Below are 17477 nucleotides of genomic sequence, written 5' to 3'. Positions count from 1 at the left end.
TTCTTTTTACGTTGCATGATGCATAGCCTTCGTGCATATGAGTATGATCTCCACAAAATGAAATCAAACCTATGTACGCTGATAAAATTATCTGTCAAACGAAGCCATATGACAAGCCAATAAAAATGGGATTAATTTACAGCAGCTCTGGTGCACATATTTAGAAGTTGAAATAAAAAAAACAAAAAGTGAAATCAAACCTATATACATTGATAAAATTGTCTGTCAAACGAACTCATATGACAAGCCAGCGAAAATGGGATTAATTTGCAACAGGTTTGGTGCACATATTTAGAAGTTGAAATAAAAAAATTGTCTGTCAAATGAAGTCATATGACAAGCTAGCGAAAATGAGATTAATTTGTAATAGGTTTGGTGCACATATTTAGAATTTGAAATAAAAAACACAAAGTGAAATCAAACGTGTCTATCAAACGAAGTCATGAGACAAACCAACGAAAATGGGATTAATTTTCAGCAGCTCCAGTGCACATTAAAAAACAACATGCCCCCATGCAGGATCGAACTACAGACCTCCAGTTTACAAGACTGGCGCTCTACCACTGAGCTATAGGGGCCTGCACGCAACGAATTTTCAAATTAAATAAATAGATCATTTTTATAGCCCTTGAAGTGGAACCTGCCGTACCTTTCATAGATGCTAGATCTAGTGTAAACCCACATAAATTAAAATATATATTTTAAATCAAATTAAAGCAGCCATATATATATAAGGCCAATTTGGTACTCAATTTAGAGGAGCATTTATACTAGTTTTGAGTAGAAAAGCTGGTTTCAAACAAACAACAATTTAATGACACAAAAATCGAGAGATTTTTAGGCATCATTTTCGTTCAACTTTCACATGCTACTTTAGAGTAGTTTTTTTGAAGCATTTCTAATTTGTTCTCATTTTTGTCCCTGGTAAGTTGATGTTATTCCACTATTACCCCTCATTTGAAGGACTAGTGTTATTAAAATCATTCTCATTAAATAATTGAAATAATAATTAAATTAAATGCAAATAAATTGATGATGTAGTAATTTATAATTTATTATTATCTTTAATTAATTTAAAAATCATTATATTATTTTTAATAATTAAATTGTTTGTTTGGATACAGCATATACAACAATATGTATAATACTCTTACACGTAATTTATCAGAAAATGCTACACAACACAAATGTTAATAGCAAAAGTACAACCAAACACCAACTCAGCATTCAGTTAGCCTTTCTGCTATCACTATTTCTATTATCATATCTACTACTTTACAAATGCTCTACCAAACTAGCCCATAGACGAGAAAATAAATAGTAGAGCAGTAAGTTGACTTTTAAATATCTGAAGGCCAAATTTAAATTCTATCACAGTCTTCCGCATGTGTTCTTTTTTCTTTTCTTTTTTTTGACTTTTACTTGGATGATATCTGACGGTCGATTACATTCATTTAATTGCCGACATGATCCCAGCCCCATGCCCATATTGACGAGGACCCAGAGGGATTGTACCAATATTTTCGTTGTATTACCTAACGGTGGTTGCTCCAATTCAATGCTGAAATTTCCATGTATTTGTGTGACACGTACCTGAGTATTGTGTGATTCTATAGATTTATCCAATCCACAATCAAAGGTAGAAATGAAGAATTATGATGAAAAATAAATAAATACAGGCTGTTTCTTTGGTCATCCTTTAATTCCATTTGAGATCTCAAAGAAAGGTATAAAGATCGAGAAAAGAAGAAGAAGAAAACATAAGGCATACAAGTAGTAGGGGGCATAATGGGGCAAATTAAACTGGATGAAAGAGGCTGGCTGCTGCTCCACTGAAGTATTATCTATCTTTCTTCAAATTCTTTTTTGTTTCTTATGTAATAAAGAGTCACGTTTTTTTATTATTTATTTTGTCGGATTTTCGTTATCCCCCAACTCCAAGATATTACCAAATAAAGCAAAATGACAAGTTGACAAGTTGAAAGAGGATATTGCATGATAAAAAGAAAAACACTCTTATCCACTCCAAGGAACCCTTTCTTTTTCTCTCAAAATTTGAATGTGATATATATATATATATATACACACACACTTGTAATTGATGCTTGTTGATGGACTGTTCTATGGTAAGGGCAAATGCAATGGTGAAGTGGTATTGGGCCAACAAAGATGTTGTCTTTTGCTGATGTGGCTGTATTGTAAAATGTGTTTTGCTTATGTGGCTGTATTGGGATAAGTGTTTTGCTGATGTGGATGTATTGATATTTGATGTTTTGGTGTAGTTTTGTTGTGGATAATATGGAGGAATGGAATGTTGTTGGGTTGGGTGGAAAGAGAAAGTGTGTGGGAAGAAAAAGTGTATAGAAATTTGTGTTTTGCTGATGTGGCTGTATTAGAATACGTGTTTGACTTGACTTTTTGTGTAATAGAGGTGGGACCGGGTCAACAAAAATGTTGGCCCAGCAAATCAATTCTCATTGCATTTGCCCTAAGCTGCTATATATAGAAACGACTAGCTAGCATTGGAATCTAATTGACTATTGGTGACAAAATTCATTCGTCAGCAATATCGGATTTTTTTTTTAATTTTTAATTTGAATCATTGGATGTATTCGATATCAAAGATGAGTGAAGATCTGCGTACAACACTGGAATATATGTAGTCTAGAGAAGCTGAACCATGCATGGGTAGGTCAGGAGCTAGATATATACAATTAATGTGCGAGTATATAATAAGTAAATAATTATGATAGATATACGCAGTAACATGATTTCATGTTATCTTGTCCAATGCAAGCAGGACCATTGACCTTGATTTCGTCAGATTTATTGCTGCTTTTTCACGCACCATCGACGTCCTGTGCTCGATCAACTTGCCAACTTGCATGTATAGCTAGCATGCATGATCCATCCTCACTTGTTCTCTCCCTCTCTCCCTCTCTCCCTCTCTCTCTCGCTCTAATCAATGGAGAAAAAAAAAGAAAAGAAGAGCAAATAATTGGGTTTGAGTTAGTACTATACTATGCATTTGTGGAATTATGTACATTTGTTAAATCAGATGTCACAATTTTGGGTTTGAAAGGAGAACAACGAAGAAATCACTTTCAGTTTCAATGCAAAATGGGCCCTATTTGTTGGGTCGCTGGGTAACTTTCATTATTATTGGTGTGTCTTGTCGACCTGTCCTATCTTCTTTGATGTTTGTTTTCATACCCCAGCTCTGGGGATAGAGGCTGAAATTATTCCAGCAACCATTCAATGCAATAATACATTGATTTGATATTTTGATAACACTACACTTAATGCGTTCAATGGTGGAGATGAGGTGGAATTGTTGGAATAATTCCAGCAAATCCTTTTCCCCAACTCTGATATATACATCATGTATGTATACATCATGTATGTATATATATATATATATATGCTCAATTCAAAAAAGTGGATATTGCCACAATTGACTTTGAAAGATCCTTATTTAAACTTCTTTGCTACAAATTATCAATATAATCCACTTGCATGATGCCGGGATGGTTGAAGTCAAATAATATATATACATAGATATATATATATATATATATATATATAATTAAGTACAAAATTAAAAAGGAATTATCCAGCAAAGCATGGACTTGATAGTTGATATAAAGAGATTTTTCTGCCTTCATACTTGCAGTCTAACTTGCATAGGAAATTGTATATATATATGTATATATAGGTTTCAATTTTCAACATGCGAAGGATTGAATATTGTCGCATGTGTTGACCTAAACCGTCCCGTAATATCGCTATATATAAAGGTTAAGTTAGGGGAACTTGCACTTCGATATTCGTATACGACTGGACGGTTGGTTCTAGAATTCGTTTTGTTTTACTGCTAAGACTAAGAGGAGCCCCTAGATTGGCTGTCTGGTCGCTGGTTTCGCAAGCAATATTATAAAACTGTATATAATTAAAATAAAAATGTATATCATTAAAAATTGGCATGTCGAGGCTACCTATGTATATAAAAAAAATTTACACACAATATATATAGTTTTTCTGGTGTTTGTTTGTAGTCTATTCAGGTTTATCCCATTGTAGTATGTAGTATTTTATGTGTTTGTTTGTAGTCTTTTAGGGTTTATCCCAATGTAGTGTGTAATATGGTGTTTGTATTTTGTTAATGCAATCCAATATTGTTCGGCGTTTGTAAATTTTTAAACTGTTTTTGTACGTGACTGTTAGGTTTAACAAATTACTATCATGAAATGGAATGTTGGGATTTTCAGTACCTTTTTGTTAAAAAAAAACCAACTAAAATTGAATCCAAAAATAATAATATTAGATCGACTATGGCATATATGATATATGAGAAAATCCAATCAATTATTTCATTCACAAATATTAGCATTGATCGCGATAATACAATCAATATTTCACCCAAAAACAAAGTTTTTTTTGAATATGTTATTCTGCAATAACTAATAATACAATCACAGAGTTAACTTTTAAAAAACAAAACAAATAACTAACAAATATTAAATTTTGTAGGAGTAAAAATTAAAATTCATTAAAAAAAAAAAAGAAAACACACCAACAATATTATAATTTACGAGTTTAATATTGGGGGCTGTTTGGTTTCGAAGCCGAGACCTTCCACACATTGATTTCTCCATCAAGACTTCCACTAAAGACTGAAACGACGTCGTTTGATTCATCTTCCCAAACTGCCGCCAACGACTTCACCGGCTTTTGGTGTCCCTCCATAACGGACAAGCAACAATATCGTGCATCGTGTCCTCTCCGCCAAATTCGCACCGTCCGATCAGCAGACCCACTGAACAACAAACCAGAGACGTTGATCAAGCTCAATATGGCCTTCTCGTGCCCTCTCAACGCACCTGTCACCGCCATGTAATTGGCGCTATCCTCTCTACCCCACACCAAGATTGAACGGTCACACGCCCCAGAAAACAACACCGAACCGTCTTCGTTTAGAGCCAAGGCGTTCACAGCCGATTTGTGTTTCTCTAGAGTCGCCATAAGCATGTGTCGCTTCTGGTTGAACGGTTTCGCCCAGACCCGGATTTTTCGGTCTGCTGACCCCGTGTAAACGGTTCCGTCAACGGAGACAACGACGGCGTTGACGGCGTCTTCATGAGCTTTGACTGACTCTAAGCAGCGAAGATCAGAGGCTCTCCATATTTTCAAGCACTTATCCCAGGACACCGAATATATCAAACCGTTTCTAACGGCAAGGCCAGTAACGGCGTCTCCGTGCTCTATCCATAACCGCTTCTTGTGACGGCGGACGTTAACGTAATTCTTCGGAAGTAAACAACGGCGTAAACGGTCGTTAATTGTGGGGAGAGTATCTAACAGCTTATATCGCTTTGCCTCATTTACACGCCAGACGCGGATCTTACAATCCTGATGAGCAGTGAAGAGTTTCCCGTCACAATTGACCGTGACGGCCTTGACGTAGCCGGTCGAGGATTCCTGGCCGTTAAATACATTGAGATGCGTCAGTGTTGATCGATCGTAGACATTGATTTCGTGGGCAGAGGCGGCGTACAGAAGGTCCTCGTGGACAGCGAGGCAGGTGATTGGTAACTTTTCACAGGTTTTCAGAGTGGAAACACAAGCGTGAGAGACGGAGAGGAACTGGATTTCATCTTGAGAGAATTTTTGGAGGGAAGGAAGGGATGGGAAAGTTTGAAGAGAGAAATTGCTTTGGAGGCTACTGCTGCTGGTGTCAGTAGTGGAGTAATTATCGGAAGCACTGCTCGTATCGGAAGCTAGATGTTTTGGAGACGATTGTGGCGGATTTTTCAGGGTTGAGTCCATGGTTGCGGTGGCCATGGAACAGGAGGCTAGCCAGGCTCGGACCTTCATAGCTCCGGTGGACTTAATTGAGGGAAAGAGACAGAGTGAGAAATGTGGCGGTCGAAGATAGAGAGAGCGCACAAGTGTTGAGAGGGATATTAATAGAGGCAATCGAAATCGGTAAGATGAGATAGGATAACGCCACGTGGAGGGATGAACGGACAAGAGAGGGGATCAATCTGTTCTTTTGACGGTTTAGTTAAAAAAAAAAAAAAAAACTACAGAGCGAATCACGTTGCTGCTTTTGAGGGTATTTTAGTAATTGAACATAGCAATTTGGCAATTAATTCCAATTTGGACTACGCCTGGGGTCCATCACAGCCGTACAAGTTGCGAGCCTTGCACTTTACAGAAGGACCAGCGCGTCTTCTTAATGCGATAGTTCCGGTGCTGGGAACGGGCCCGTCAACTGGGCCAGCTTTGGTTTGTTGGCGGAGGACTTGATGATGTTGAAGGCTTTGAAGGTTGACTTACTCGCCTCATTCGAGGAAATAGAGGGAGACGCAAGCTGTTGATGGTGATGATTGATAAGGCTAAAATGGTCTTCTTCCCATCCCAATTGTTTTCTTCTCATTTCCTTTTGTTTTCAATACTACCTAGCTATATGGGCTTTCTTGAGAGGGACCTAATGCTCTAATAAAAGTTTAAAACTTGCAGATAATGACTCACTAAACAGAGAAAAATAAATAAATATTCACTCTCTTTGTGTGTTAGCATATGTCATATGCATCAGAAAAACATTTTATGTGCCGGTTTATTTGATATATGTATATAGCAAGCTAGCTTCGGAAACTATGCCAACATTAATTCTTTCTGCACTCTGGACAATTGTCGATTGTCCGTTTCTGAGCTCTTATATTTGTTGAACTCTCTATTAAAAAAAAAAAAGAAAGATTAATTATCACATTCTGAATGATTTTTGACAGTTGTAGTCATAAAATTTCACTCATTACCCCATGTTTAGTGCATGCATGATTTAATGATTAAAACATGAGAATACTGTTGTTTGTTTTCCATTGAAACATACTAAATAATTATATGGATTTATGTAAATAATAAATCAATAATAAGTTTTTTTTTTTCCCATCAAAATCCTATTCAAGAAACTAATTAATGGGAAAAACAGCACCAATAAGACAATTAACAACTCGAAAAAGGTTTTACTATACATTGATGTATGAATATTAATTAGTTTTCAATTCAAGATTAAACTCAGACATACTGTTGGATGAATGTCAGTTTCGAATTAAAAAGAGTTATTATATATTGATATTGGTTCTGCGAGTTGTACGTTGTTGTTGTTGTTGTTTGGTGAGTGGTTATTGTCACAAATTAAAGTAATTTAATTAGGATCCTTTTAGTTATCTTATGTGGTTTGATATTTTTATGGCCAAGTTGGAGGCCGGATCTTTCACTATACAGACGGCAGCATTAATATGTACGTCAACATAACAAGTACTGCACTGTTAAAATCGCATTCTTTTTACAATCTTTATATATGTATACGTAATTTGGAAAAGTGACCTCGAAAGGTTCTTTAGATTATAAGACTGATTAATTACCTTTGTGAAAGAAAGAGCAGGTATATATGATATGACATAAGTAATAATAATTTCTAATTTTCAAACATATATATTAGTCAAAATTAATTTGTTCTGTAATTTCATTGCTCTATGATAATATATAAAAGATAACACCCGAACCACTAGTTAGAATAATAAGGATAGTGTGTATCATTTTAGTGACCATGATTCGAATCCTTTCTCCTTGTATAAATAAAGGAAAGATAATAGGAGATCCCCTTTCTCATTAATATTTAATTTATTTAAGAGATTTGGAACATGGTTTCTATCAGTGTAGTAGTAATTAATTAGAAGATTAGCCTATAAACCAGTATCATATTGTTTTGTTTTTTTTGCAGTCTTATTAGAGTAGAAAAGTATGTTGGCTAGCTAGCTTGTAGGATGTCATATCGTAGATGCAAATCCTAGCCATACATATATATTATAAATATATATATATAAATGAGATTAACAGATAATTAGTGATGATCATGATGATAAGAAATCATGTGAGGGACAAGATATACTTAATAACGAATACTGTACTATGTTTTATAATTGTTCGTATGCACACCTTTATTGAAAATGAATAATTACATTCCATATATAGATATATAGCTTTAATTAATCAAGGATTATATTTTCAATTATCCAAAACAACATGAACATATTCTTCTAGTTGGTGCTGTTCAAATAAAGTATTTTGGTCTCTAGCTTATGTCGTATTTGTACGTAGATGCATATATTTCCTTGCATAAAAAGGATATTCGCTAGTGATGAGATGACACGACACAAGCTACAATTAATATACATTTACCTTTTATGTTTTCTATGATTATCAGGAGAAAGAAAGCTCGATTTAAGGCACTGCGCTTGTTGATGAAAAATGCATGCAGTGTAAGTGACAGTGTATTGTAAAAAGTTTTGAGGTCCTGCTATTTGCATGCATGTATAGAATTGGATAATGAAGCACTAAGCACTCGCAGAGTCCTGAGTCTACATTGCTTCTTTCTTGGTCACCAGAAGCGCCTGGGCCAGCTCCTCTCAATTCCAAGACTTGATAGCCTTGAAACCTGAGCAAGTGCATGTTCTTTTCTTTCCATTCAATCACGGAATCACCCCACAAAAATGCAGATACTTTGTCATTTTAATTATTATTATATTATTATGCATTGCATAATGTGTGTGTCATCACAGGAAATAGGTTAGTATTTGGATTCTTCAGAAGAAACTTGGAAGGAAGGGATTCACATTCACTGTGTGTAAGATCAGTCATTTCGATCTTGCAGAAAAGAAGATCTATGAGAACTGAGAAGCTTTTGAACTTTTTAACCAAAAATGATAACCAGGAGGTCCTTTACACTTCATTAGCTCTCAGGGATGACTTGCCATAGTAGGATTGTTCCATACAAGCAAAGGCATTTATTCTTCTACCTAGCTTCTTTTTCTTTTTCAATGGTATTGCATCCCTATAGAAGAGGAAAAGAAGTAAAATTAAGAGAACAAAAGTAAACAGCTACAACTGTCCTGTGATCTCTTTACATCATCATAGTGCACATTTTCACATACATTGCATTTAAGATTGCTAGCGGTGAGTCCATTCCTTCGATTTTTCTGTATTTGCAATCGTGCTAGCTACATGGTTTCCATAAATTAATGGTGAAAATGATCTTGGTCTGTTGCAGGTTAGCATATGATCAATTGCTGATCGATACGCCTCATGGACAATAGGAGGATTCTGAAAGCCTTGATCTATGCCAAGGACGACCAGCTGCCCTTGTTTGATGGTTCCACCAAGACAAAGGTGGGTTTGCTTCTATAATTTCCATCTTCCTTCATCTTCAGGCTAATTAGTCCCCAGAGATCATATAATCAATTGACTACGGACTTTTCTGAGACCTTTGCTTGATAAACAGGCTAGCATTGATGTGCTGAGAAGGAGGTTTGTATTGCTATTCATTTCCAACCTGGACCTTTCCCATGATCACGAGATTTTCTTCCTTGAACAAGTGTACCAGCACCGATCGAGGACCGAGGGTATGTACGACATAGTATGGCTACCTGTAGTTGATTTATCGGTGCCATGGGATGAAACAAAGCGAAAGCAATTCGAGACGCTTCAATTACTGATGCCATGGTACTCAGTGTGCCACCCTTCTTTGCTTGATCCCGGTGTCATCAGATACATTAAGGAGTCTTGGCATTTCATCAAGACACCATTGCTCGTTGCTTTTGACCAGCAAGGAAGAGTAGTGAACCCGAACGCATTTCACATGGTCTGGATTTGGGGAAGCCATGCTTTTCCTTTCACCATCCAGAAAGACGAAGCACTCTGGGGAGAAGAGAGATGGGGAATCAATTTAATTGCTCGTAATGTTCATCCAGCCATCGTCAACTGGGTATGGTCACAACTCACAACTTCAACTTTACTATACAAAAAATATACATATGCTTGTACATGGGGTCTTGATCAAACCTGATTTTAACTGGGTAATCTTTAACTGTGAGCCTTTCCGCAATTTATGTGCCTTTCAGATAGCAGAAAACAAATACATATGCTTGTACGGTGGGGAAGATATAGAATGGATTCGTAAATTCACAAGAACTGCACATTCAGTGGCTCGTGAAGCCCAAATTCCATTGGAGATGCTATATGTGGGGAAGAGCAATCCCGGAGAGACAGTCCGAAGAAACAATGCAATCATTGAAGCAGAGAATCTAGGCCACATATTGCAAGACCTAGCAATGGTCTGGTTTTTCTGGGTTAGGATTGATGGTATGTGGCACTCAAAGTTACGACTGGGCAGGAATGTGGAGAACGATGAGAATATGCGCGAGATCATGACAATGATTAGCTTCGATGGGAGAGATCAAGGATGGGCTATGATTAGCAGCGGATCAACAGAGATGGCCAGAGACAAATTAGATATCATATTCCAGGCCCTCGCTGACTATCGACTGTGGAAAAACGCTGCAGAGGAGAGGGGGTTTGTGAATACGTTGAATGATTACCTCTATAGACCCCATCGCATTTACTGTAAACATTTGATCTTGCCGGAGACCTCAGGGATGATACCTGACAGGATTGTCTGCACTGAATGTGGCCAAGAGTTGAGCGCGACAGTCGTGGAGTTGTCCTTCATGTATCGTTGCTACACCGATTGAGCAACAGTATATTTCAGCGCAAAATGCTGCCTTACTGGGTTTTGAATTTTTAGGTTTCAATTATATAAAGCATGCTTCTTGTTGTTAGTTGTCCATTTTCCATTTCTCGTTCTCAGGAATACATTTTCGTAAAGAGGCGATGCCGCTCCATGTGTACGTGCCTTTACTAAAGTATCCTTCCTAAGAATCTACATAAGGAGCTCATTTCCGTTGTTAGAGCATCGGAATAATTTCAGAGTTGTTTGAGTGGATTGGTATTCCTCTTTGAAGCTTGTATGAGTGTCTTTCATATATGTAAGATTTTTTTTCATTTCCACTGCATTACTCTATTTTTCTGTTTAGGTTTCAATTGGATAAAGTATGGTTCTTGTTGTAAGTTGTCCATTTTCCCTTTCTCTTTCCTTCACATTGTATGGTGGACTGGGTGCATAGAAGATCAACCACCACTAGGCCCTCTAGTCTTCTCATCTAATTTGTGTGTTTGTTTTATTGTTGCAAGTGTTATGACCATAAAATCCTATACCGGTTGGGGAAGTCCTAATCGCATGTCTCCTTACAATCAACTAAGTCTTTTCCCTTGGACTCAAGTATCATTAAGTGAAACGGTCTAGGGAGAAACAAAATCGTGCAGGTATGATATATCTATAGTGAACCCGTAAAAAAAAGAGCGAAAAAATGTTGGGATTGGGCCAAAAAAGGGAACAAAAACAGAGATTGGGTAATGGGTAAGCCCGGGCAATTGTTAATTAAGATCGTGGGCCCCTTTTTCTATCAAGGCCCAACTCAAGTTCATAACGAACTGTAGTTTCCCCGTACAATGGTCATAACCCTCTAAAAGCCACCATTCATCAGCGATTATTGGACGATTCTGAGCCGATCAGACAAGGTGGACGACTCAATGTTGGAATTTGAATACGTTCCCTGTAAGGTTACAATTTCTGCAATCTGATCGTTGTCTACAACTTGTTTATACAATTTATACTGTGTTGATTGATCCTTTGTTGCGAATTTGAGTGTCCTTGTATGGTCTATGTTTCCAACCAATGAATGACCTGAGAAGATATGAAAACCGAGTTCAACTGTCTTGTCAATAGGGTTTTTGGAGGAACAAGTGGTGATGAATTCTGGAATATTGAAGACTAGCCTTAGGATTTCTTGAATACATAGCATGTCATTGTTAATGAAAAAAATCTTAGCTTCTGACATATAATCGTGTTTGTGACGTTATGTTAATCAATCAGTTGAAAAGGATAGGATAACGAGAGGATGAATGTGGCTTGTATAATCCAGACTGTAAATCAAATATAAATGATTGGTTTTTGCTCATTATTTGAGGCCGATTTCTTTTAGTTCTTAAATGGAAATTGGCATTTTTTGGGAATTATTGATTCAGCCAGGTCTTTCAGGCTGGAGTGGCTCCTGCAGCGCAAGCTGGGGTTTCACTCTAGCCTTTGAGGTTCTTTGTTATCTTTCCACTTGCATTGGTTTAGCTTGTTGGTCCTGCTTCCTTTTTTCAAGTATTTGTGTTGCTAATACCCCCTCTCACAAAGTTAACTTGTATGATATATTCGTGGGGGAGGGAGCGAAAGTAAAATTAAAGAATTGCTACATGAGTGATGAAGAATTGTAATTATATGGATATAAGCTAGAAATCTATTCATAGATTTTACAAATCTGGTTCACAATTATGGCTCAAAGGATATTTTTTACATATGAAATTATGATTCTTCTATGACTGACCTTAAAGTTCTTTTCATTTGTTACAGTGAGTGTTATTTCGAATTTCTGCATAGAACTAACATTTGTGAGCCTTACCTGTAAGGAGACTGACCATGTTGTAGCTTAATTAGAGAGTAGTATGCTCCACTACGTCCAATGGCTAGCAGATTGTTATGTGATCCTTGCTCCACCACCTGTCCATTCTTTATCACGGCTATGGAGTCTGCCTTTTGTATTGTGGACAGCCTGTGTGCTACAACCACACACGTTCTGCCAACCATCAACTTTTCAAGTGCTTCTTGAACTAAATTCTCTGACACACTATCTAGGGCACTGGTTGCCTCATCCAAAAGAAGGATTGCTGGATTCCTCAGTATTGCTCGAGCAATTGCTATCCTCTGTTTCTGGCCTCCTGAAAGCTGGACTCCCCTTTCTCCACAGTATGTACCGTATCCATCTTTCATAGAACTGGATCGAACAAAACAAAAGAAATTTAGGTAGATACAAACTAAAATTTTCTAAGAAGTTTCCTGAGTAATAAAGTAATAATACCTTATAAATTCTTGAGCATTTGCTTGAATTGCAGCCTTCCTCAATTCAGCTTCCGTAGCATTCTCCTTACCATAGGCAATGTTTTCACGAATAGTTCCAGCAAAAAGAGTAGGTTCTTGACTTACCAGTGCAATATGCGACCTCAACTTTCTCAAATTGTAGAATTTGATGTCACGTTCATCTATGAATACTGATCCACTTTGCGGGTCGTAAAATCTTTCTATCAACCCAATAACTGTGGATTTTCCTGAACCACTTTGTCCCACAAGGGCCACTGTTTTTCCTGATTCAATTTTGATATTAAGGCTTTTAAAGATCATTTGTTCAGGTCTCGAAGGGTAAGAGAAGAAAACATTTTTGAGTTCTATATTGCCTTTAGAAATATGTTGAACTTCAATCCCTTTGGGGTCTTCAGGCTCAATCTCAGTTTTCCTGTCCAAAATCTCAAAAACTGATCTTATGGCCTTGCCACCTTTGGCAATGTCAGAAGTCATGCTTCCAGCATCTGCAATGTTTTTACCTGTGCTCATCAAGATGAAAAACGCTTGGAAAAGGTGCTTTGGAGCAACTAGTCCTTGATTGATTAGCCTCCCTCCGTACCAGTAAGTCAAAGCTATTGCACCTGTTGTCAGGAATTGGGAGCTGAAGAGTCCAATTCCTGAAAACCACGACTGTTTGATGCTTTCCTTTTTGGGGCCTCTTAAGGTCTCTCTGTAGAGATCTAGTATCCTTTTCTGAGATGAAAAGGCCGTGATAGTCCGGTGATTGAGAGTAGCTTCACTTGCTAGTTGGCTTCCTTTACCTTGTGCTTTTTGAGCTTTTGCTGACATACTCTTCATTAGAACACTCCTTGAATAAAAACATGCGATTATTAAAGGCTGCATGGCAATCATGACAATAGCTAATCTCCATGTGACCACCATCGCAAACACAAATGCCAAGGAAGCACTTACGGAAACTTGAATCAGTAACGACATGCGATCGGCAATTAGAGATCTGACCAAGTTGGCTTCAGTCACTAGCCGGGCACAGATGGCTGCACTTGTATTCTGATCTTGATCAAACCATGCAATCTCAAAGGTAAGCACCTTTTCAAGTAATTTTTCTCGCACCCTTTTGGTTAAACGCTCTCCCATGATTGCAAAATTGTAATGTTGGAGGAGGTTGGCAATGAGACTAAGAACTGCTAGACTCAAGTAAATGAAGGAATAGACTTTTGTTTCTGATTTGATCCTTGAGTTATCTGTAAGAAAGTAAACTGAGACAACTGATCCTAAGCAGTAGGCATGAATTGGCTGAATCGCTCCAGATCCAGTAGCCCCTAAGCACCCAATCAGTGCTCTCTTCCATTCGGGTGCATTCATTCGTATCAAACGCCACTGTGGAGAAGGGTAAAGGGAAGAGTTCTTTGAATTTTTATCATTTTCGTGATCATTTGGATTCATTTCGAAAGTGGGTGTCATGCTGATGGACAGTGCAGGGCTGAAGGGGGTAGCTGGACTGCTTAGATGGTAGCTTGATCTGGCACTGATTGGTGTTGGTGGAGTCTGTCCACCAGTCAATCTATAGGGGTTTGTACCTTGTGTTGGATAACTGGAAATACGAGAGGCTTCATTTTGCATTGCTAATTGCTGCATCTGCACCATTTCACAGTAGGCTCCCCTTCGTCCATTTTTTGGTTGGATCAGCTCATCATGAGAGCCTGATTCTATCACTCTGCCTGATTTGAGAACCACTATCAAATTAGCCTCACGGATTGTGGAGAGGCGGTGGGCAATGATTATAGTAGTCCTTCCTTGCGAAGCCTTATCCAACGCTTGCTGGACTTTTTTTTCAGATTGTGCATCCAAAGCACTTGTGGCTTCATCAAGGAGAAGGATCTTTGGATCTCGAATTAAAGCCCTTGCTATGGCGATCCTTTGCTTCTGTCCTCCTGATAACTGAAGTCCGAATTGCCCAACCTGAGGTACAAATGAATACTCACCATGTCAGTTCTAGTAATGATCATAAATTGATTTCAAACTAAAGATCGAAAAATTATGGCTTACTTGTGTATTGTATCCATCAGGTAAATTAACGATGAAGTCATGGGCGTTTGCAGCTTTAGCTGCATTTATGATAAGTTCCATAGGTGCCTCTTCGTTGCCAAAAAGAATATTTTCTTTTATTGATGTTGCAAAGAGAACTGGTTCTTGATTAACCAGTCCCATCTGAGATCTTAGCCATTTCAGCTGAAGTCTTTTAATTTTCTTTCCATCAAGAAAAATATCTCCTCTAACAGGGTCATAAAATCTTTGAAGTAAAGATATGATTGTGGATTTTCCAGAACCACTGCCTCCTACAAGACCAACCGTCTTGCCAGCTTCAATCTGAAGACTTAATCCTTGAAGAACTGGGTTATCAGGCCTTGATGGGTAGCTAAAATAAATCTCTCTAAATTTGATTTCTCCTTTGACATCAGCTAAGATTTTCCCTGTATCATCTGCAGCATCTATAACTGGAATTCGGTCGATCATCTCAAACATCTTGGTTGCGGCACATGTTGCCTCTGAGATGAAAGAAAGATTTGGAAGCGCACTCATAATAGAGCTGAAAATACCACCATGAAGACATTAGTGGCGCTAGATATGATGTAGAGCCGTAGAGGCCCGGCGTATAGGTTAAGCTTGTTGAAATATTGGTACTCAAAGAAGAATGCTCTTGCATTCGACAAAAACTGTACTCCCAAATATAAAAAAATTTGTTGTGAAAGACTTGATAGATATCCTATAAGATTATTTCCAACTACATTAAACTAAACTATGTTGTTTTTGTATGTTTCTTTTCAAGAGAAATTGATATCAATTTTGTTTATAATATTATGTGAAATCAAATACGATCTTGAATTTTTTGACCGACTAGATTGTTGAACTGTTCCAGGTAAAACGTGTCATTTAGAGAGGAAAAATGAGAAGAAAGGAAAGCAGAAGAGAGAGGAGTTACGTACAATCCTCCCAAGATGACACAAACTCCAGCCACAAAAACATAGCCACCTTTTTCTCCTTTCTCCGTAACGAGGATGCTGCCAACCCAAGCCTGAAAAGCCCAAGCTGCATATACCATTCCCATACTTCCCATTAGCAGTCCCTTTGTGAAACCCTGCTTTATAGCAAGCTCCATATTTTTCTGGAGTGCTTTGCTGAATCTCTTGAGTGTTTGATGTTCCCCTGCATACGAGTAAACTGTACGGATGGATGATATTGCTTGCTCTGCGATGCCACCAGCTACTCCATAAGCAACCCGTATCTTTGCCCCTTGGTTCATCATTAGCTTACCAATAACAACTCCTGGAACAATGAACAGCATCAAGAATGGTAATGCGGCCAATGCTATTCTCCAAGAAAGTAAGAAGGAAAAAACAATGCTAGCGGCAAACGCGGATAGGTTAGACAGGCAATTGGGTATCTGCAGCAAAAGGAAAACACAATGTTAAAGTGAACCATACGAAGCAGATAGGTAGAAGAAGCTAGTGCCAATGACACTTAAAAAACCTTCTCAGCTAGTGTGTCTTGGATTATATGGGCATCAGAAGAAATGGCAGACACGACTTGGAAGGTAGAGGTAGAAGCATCTTGGCCATTGAAGAAACCAACTTCTTGCCTAAGTACTGATTTTAGGTATTCCATCCTCATACGAGATGTCTGTCTCTCTGCAGTTCTTGTCCAACATACTCCTTCTGCAAGGGGATCAATATTTTGATTCAACTTTTGCAAACTTAATATGCACATGTTAAGTTATACTATATGAAGATTTGGTCAATTCTTTTAAATCAATTTTTTTTAGCTCAGTTCTTCTTTGGTTTTTTTCATGATTCAGAACTGTGACCGCTAGAGAGACGGATACACCCTTTTTCAGGGAATTGTTATAGTACTACTGCGATTCTAGATGGACAACAAGGCATTACCAAATGATGGTAAGTTTAAAAGGTGAAGTTAATGTCAAAGCCAGAACAACGAGGTCAGTAGCATCTTTGACATCAGAAAATAAAGCTAATGACCATACAGTGAATATTTGATGCTGTTGAATGAAATTTTTTACATAATATGCAGCTTCTACTCATTTCATACTCTTGAAACATGACCTCTCCTTTTATACCTTAGCTTTTTTTTTTATCTAGCAATGGAAGAAGAGGTAGAAAAGGTGAGAATATATATCGATGAACTGATAGTATATACATACCTACAAATGCAGAAACTCCGACGGCAATGGCAACATAGAGCAACCTCAGGGAAAACTGATTCACAAAATGATCAGAAGCCTTTTAGCTACGTGTCATAAACTCTTTGTGTGTATATTCAACTAGCACCATAAGTACCTTGTCCACTATTTCATTAGATAGGAAGCCACTGTCAGCCCCATAATTGTTGATTGCTCCACTGAGAACAAGCATGGTAAGAGGGGACATCATCCCGTCTCCAAGGCTTCCCAGAATTCCCAGAACCATTAGCAGTTTGTCTATCCCATCTGCGCACCGGAAGAGGCCACCTTTAGTCCCCATTCTATCACTCTTGCTCCATGCAAAGTACAAACCTGCCAACCTGCTTTGAAAGAGGTTATATAATTTAGTTATGTTAG

General features: G+C 37.8%; 3 protein-coding genes, 1 long non-coding RNA gene and 1 other non-coding gene across 9 annotated transcripts; 2 read left to right on the top strand and 3 right to left on the bottom strand.

Annotated features, from left to right (window-relative positions):
• Positions 1–506: 506 nt before the first annotated feature.
• Positions 507–578, bottom strand: TRNAT-UGU. Its single transcript has one exon. It is a non-coding gene; the product is annotated as a tRNA-Thr (tRNA).
• Positions 579–4413: 3835 nt separating this feature from the next.
• LOC120000518 (protein JINGUBANG) lies at positions 4414–5953 on the bottom strand. Its single transcript, XM_038848625.1, has one exon. It carries the CDS (start codon positions 5872–5874, stop codon positions 4597–4599), a length of 1278 nt encoding a protein of 425 aa, XP_038704553.1. The 5' UTR covers positions 5875–5953; the 3' UTR covers positions 4414–4596.
• A 3194-nt stretch (positions 5954–9147) lies between these two features.
• On the top strand, positions 9148–10852 carry LOC120001104 (protein SIEVE ELEMENT OCCLUSION B-like). Its single transcript, XM_038849349.1, has 3 exons — positions 9148–9231; positions 9344–9826; positions 9963–10852. Exons 1-3 carry the CDS (start codon positions 9148–9150, stop codon positions 10590–10592), a joined length of 1197 nt encoding a protein of 398 aa, XP_038705277.1. The 3' UTR covers positions 10593–10852.
• A 571-nt stretch (positions 10853–11423) lies between these two features.
• Positions 11424–15662, top strand: LOC119999302. Of its 5 annotated transcripts, none has more exons than XR_005468393.1 (5): positions 11424–11520; positions 13741–13943; positions 14701–14994; positions 15125–15277; positions 15352–15662. It is a non-coding gene; the product is annotated as an uncharacterized LOC119999302 (long non-coding RNA). The 5 variants fall into 5 exon arrangements; XR_005468394.1 differs by having other exon boundaries at positions 11430–11515; positions 13765–13943; positions 15190–15277; XR_005468390.1 differs by having other exon boundaries at positions 11430–11515; positions 13765–13943.
• On the bottom strand, positions 12123–17477 carry LOC119999301 (putative multidrug resistance protein). Its single transcript, XM_038846796.1, has 7 exons — positions 17218–17477; positions 17082–17136; positions 16394–16578; positions 15850–16307; positions 14912–15452; positions 12864–14824; positions 12123–12779 (listed from the first exon to the last, which is right to left on the bottom strand). The coding sequence occupies exons 1-7, from the start codon at positions 17398–17400 to the stop codon at positions 12404–12406; spliced, it is 3759 nt and encodes a 1252-aa protein (XP_038702724.1). The 5' UTR covers positions 17401–17477; the 3' UTR covers positions 12123–12403.

This window comes from Tripterygium wilfordii, chromosome 6 (genome assembly GCF_013401445.1).
Source record: "Tripterygium wilfordii isolate XIE 37 chromosome 6, ASM1340144v1, whole genome shotgun sequence".
Lineage (NCBI taxonomy): Eukaryota > Viridiplantae > Streptophyta > Magnoliopsida > Celastrales > Celastraceae > Tripterygium > Tripterygium wilfordii.
This window is presented reverse-complemented; position numbering and strand designations above follow the sequence as displayed.

Bases quoted from the DNA above. Each gene is read 5' to 3' on its own strand.
- LOC120000518 (XM_038848625.1), bottom strand. From the start codon at position 5,874: ATGAAGGTCCGAGCCTGGCTAGCCTCCTGTTCCATGGCCACCGCAACC.
- LOC120001104 (XM_038849349.1), top strand. From the start codon at position 9,148: ATGGACAATAGGAGGATTCTGAAAGCCTTGATCTATGCCAAGGACGAC. The intron at 9,232-9,343 runs GTGGGTTTGCTT...CTTGATAAACAG, and splicing joins ATGGTTCCACCAAGACAAAG to GCTAGCATTGATGTGCTGAG. The intron at 9,827-9,962 runs GTATGGTCACAA...TGTGCCTTTCAG, and splicing joins ATCCAGCCATCGTCAACTGG to ATAGCAGAAAACAAATACAT.
- LOC119999301 (XM_038846796.1), bottom strand. From the start codon at position 17,400: ATGGGGACTAAAGGTGGCCTCTTCCGGTGCGCAGATGGGATAGACAAA. The intron at 16,579-17,081 runs GTATGTATATAC...ATCCCCTTGCAG, and splicing joins CGGAGTTTCTGCATTTGTAG to AAGGAGTATGTTGGACAAGA. The intron at 14,825-14,911 runs GTAAGCCATAAT...TTTGTACCTCAG, and splicing joins CTGATGGATACAATACACAA to GTTGGGCAATTCGGACTTCA.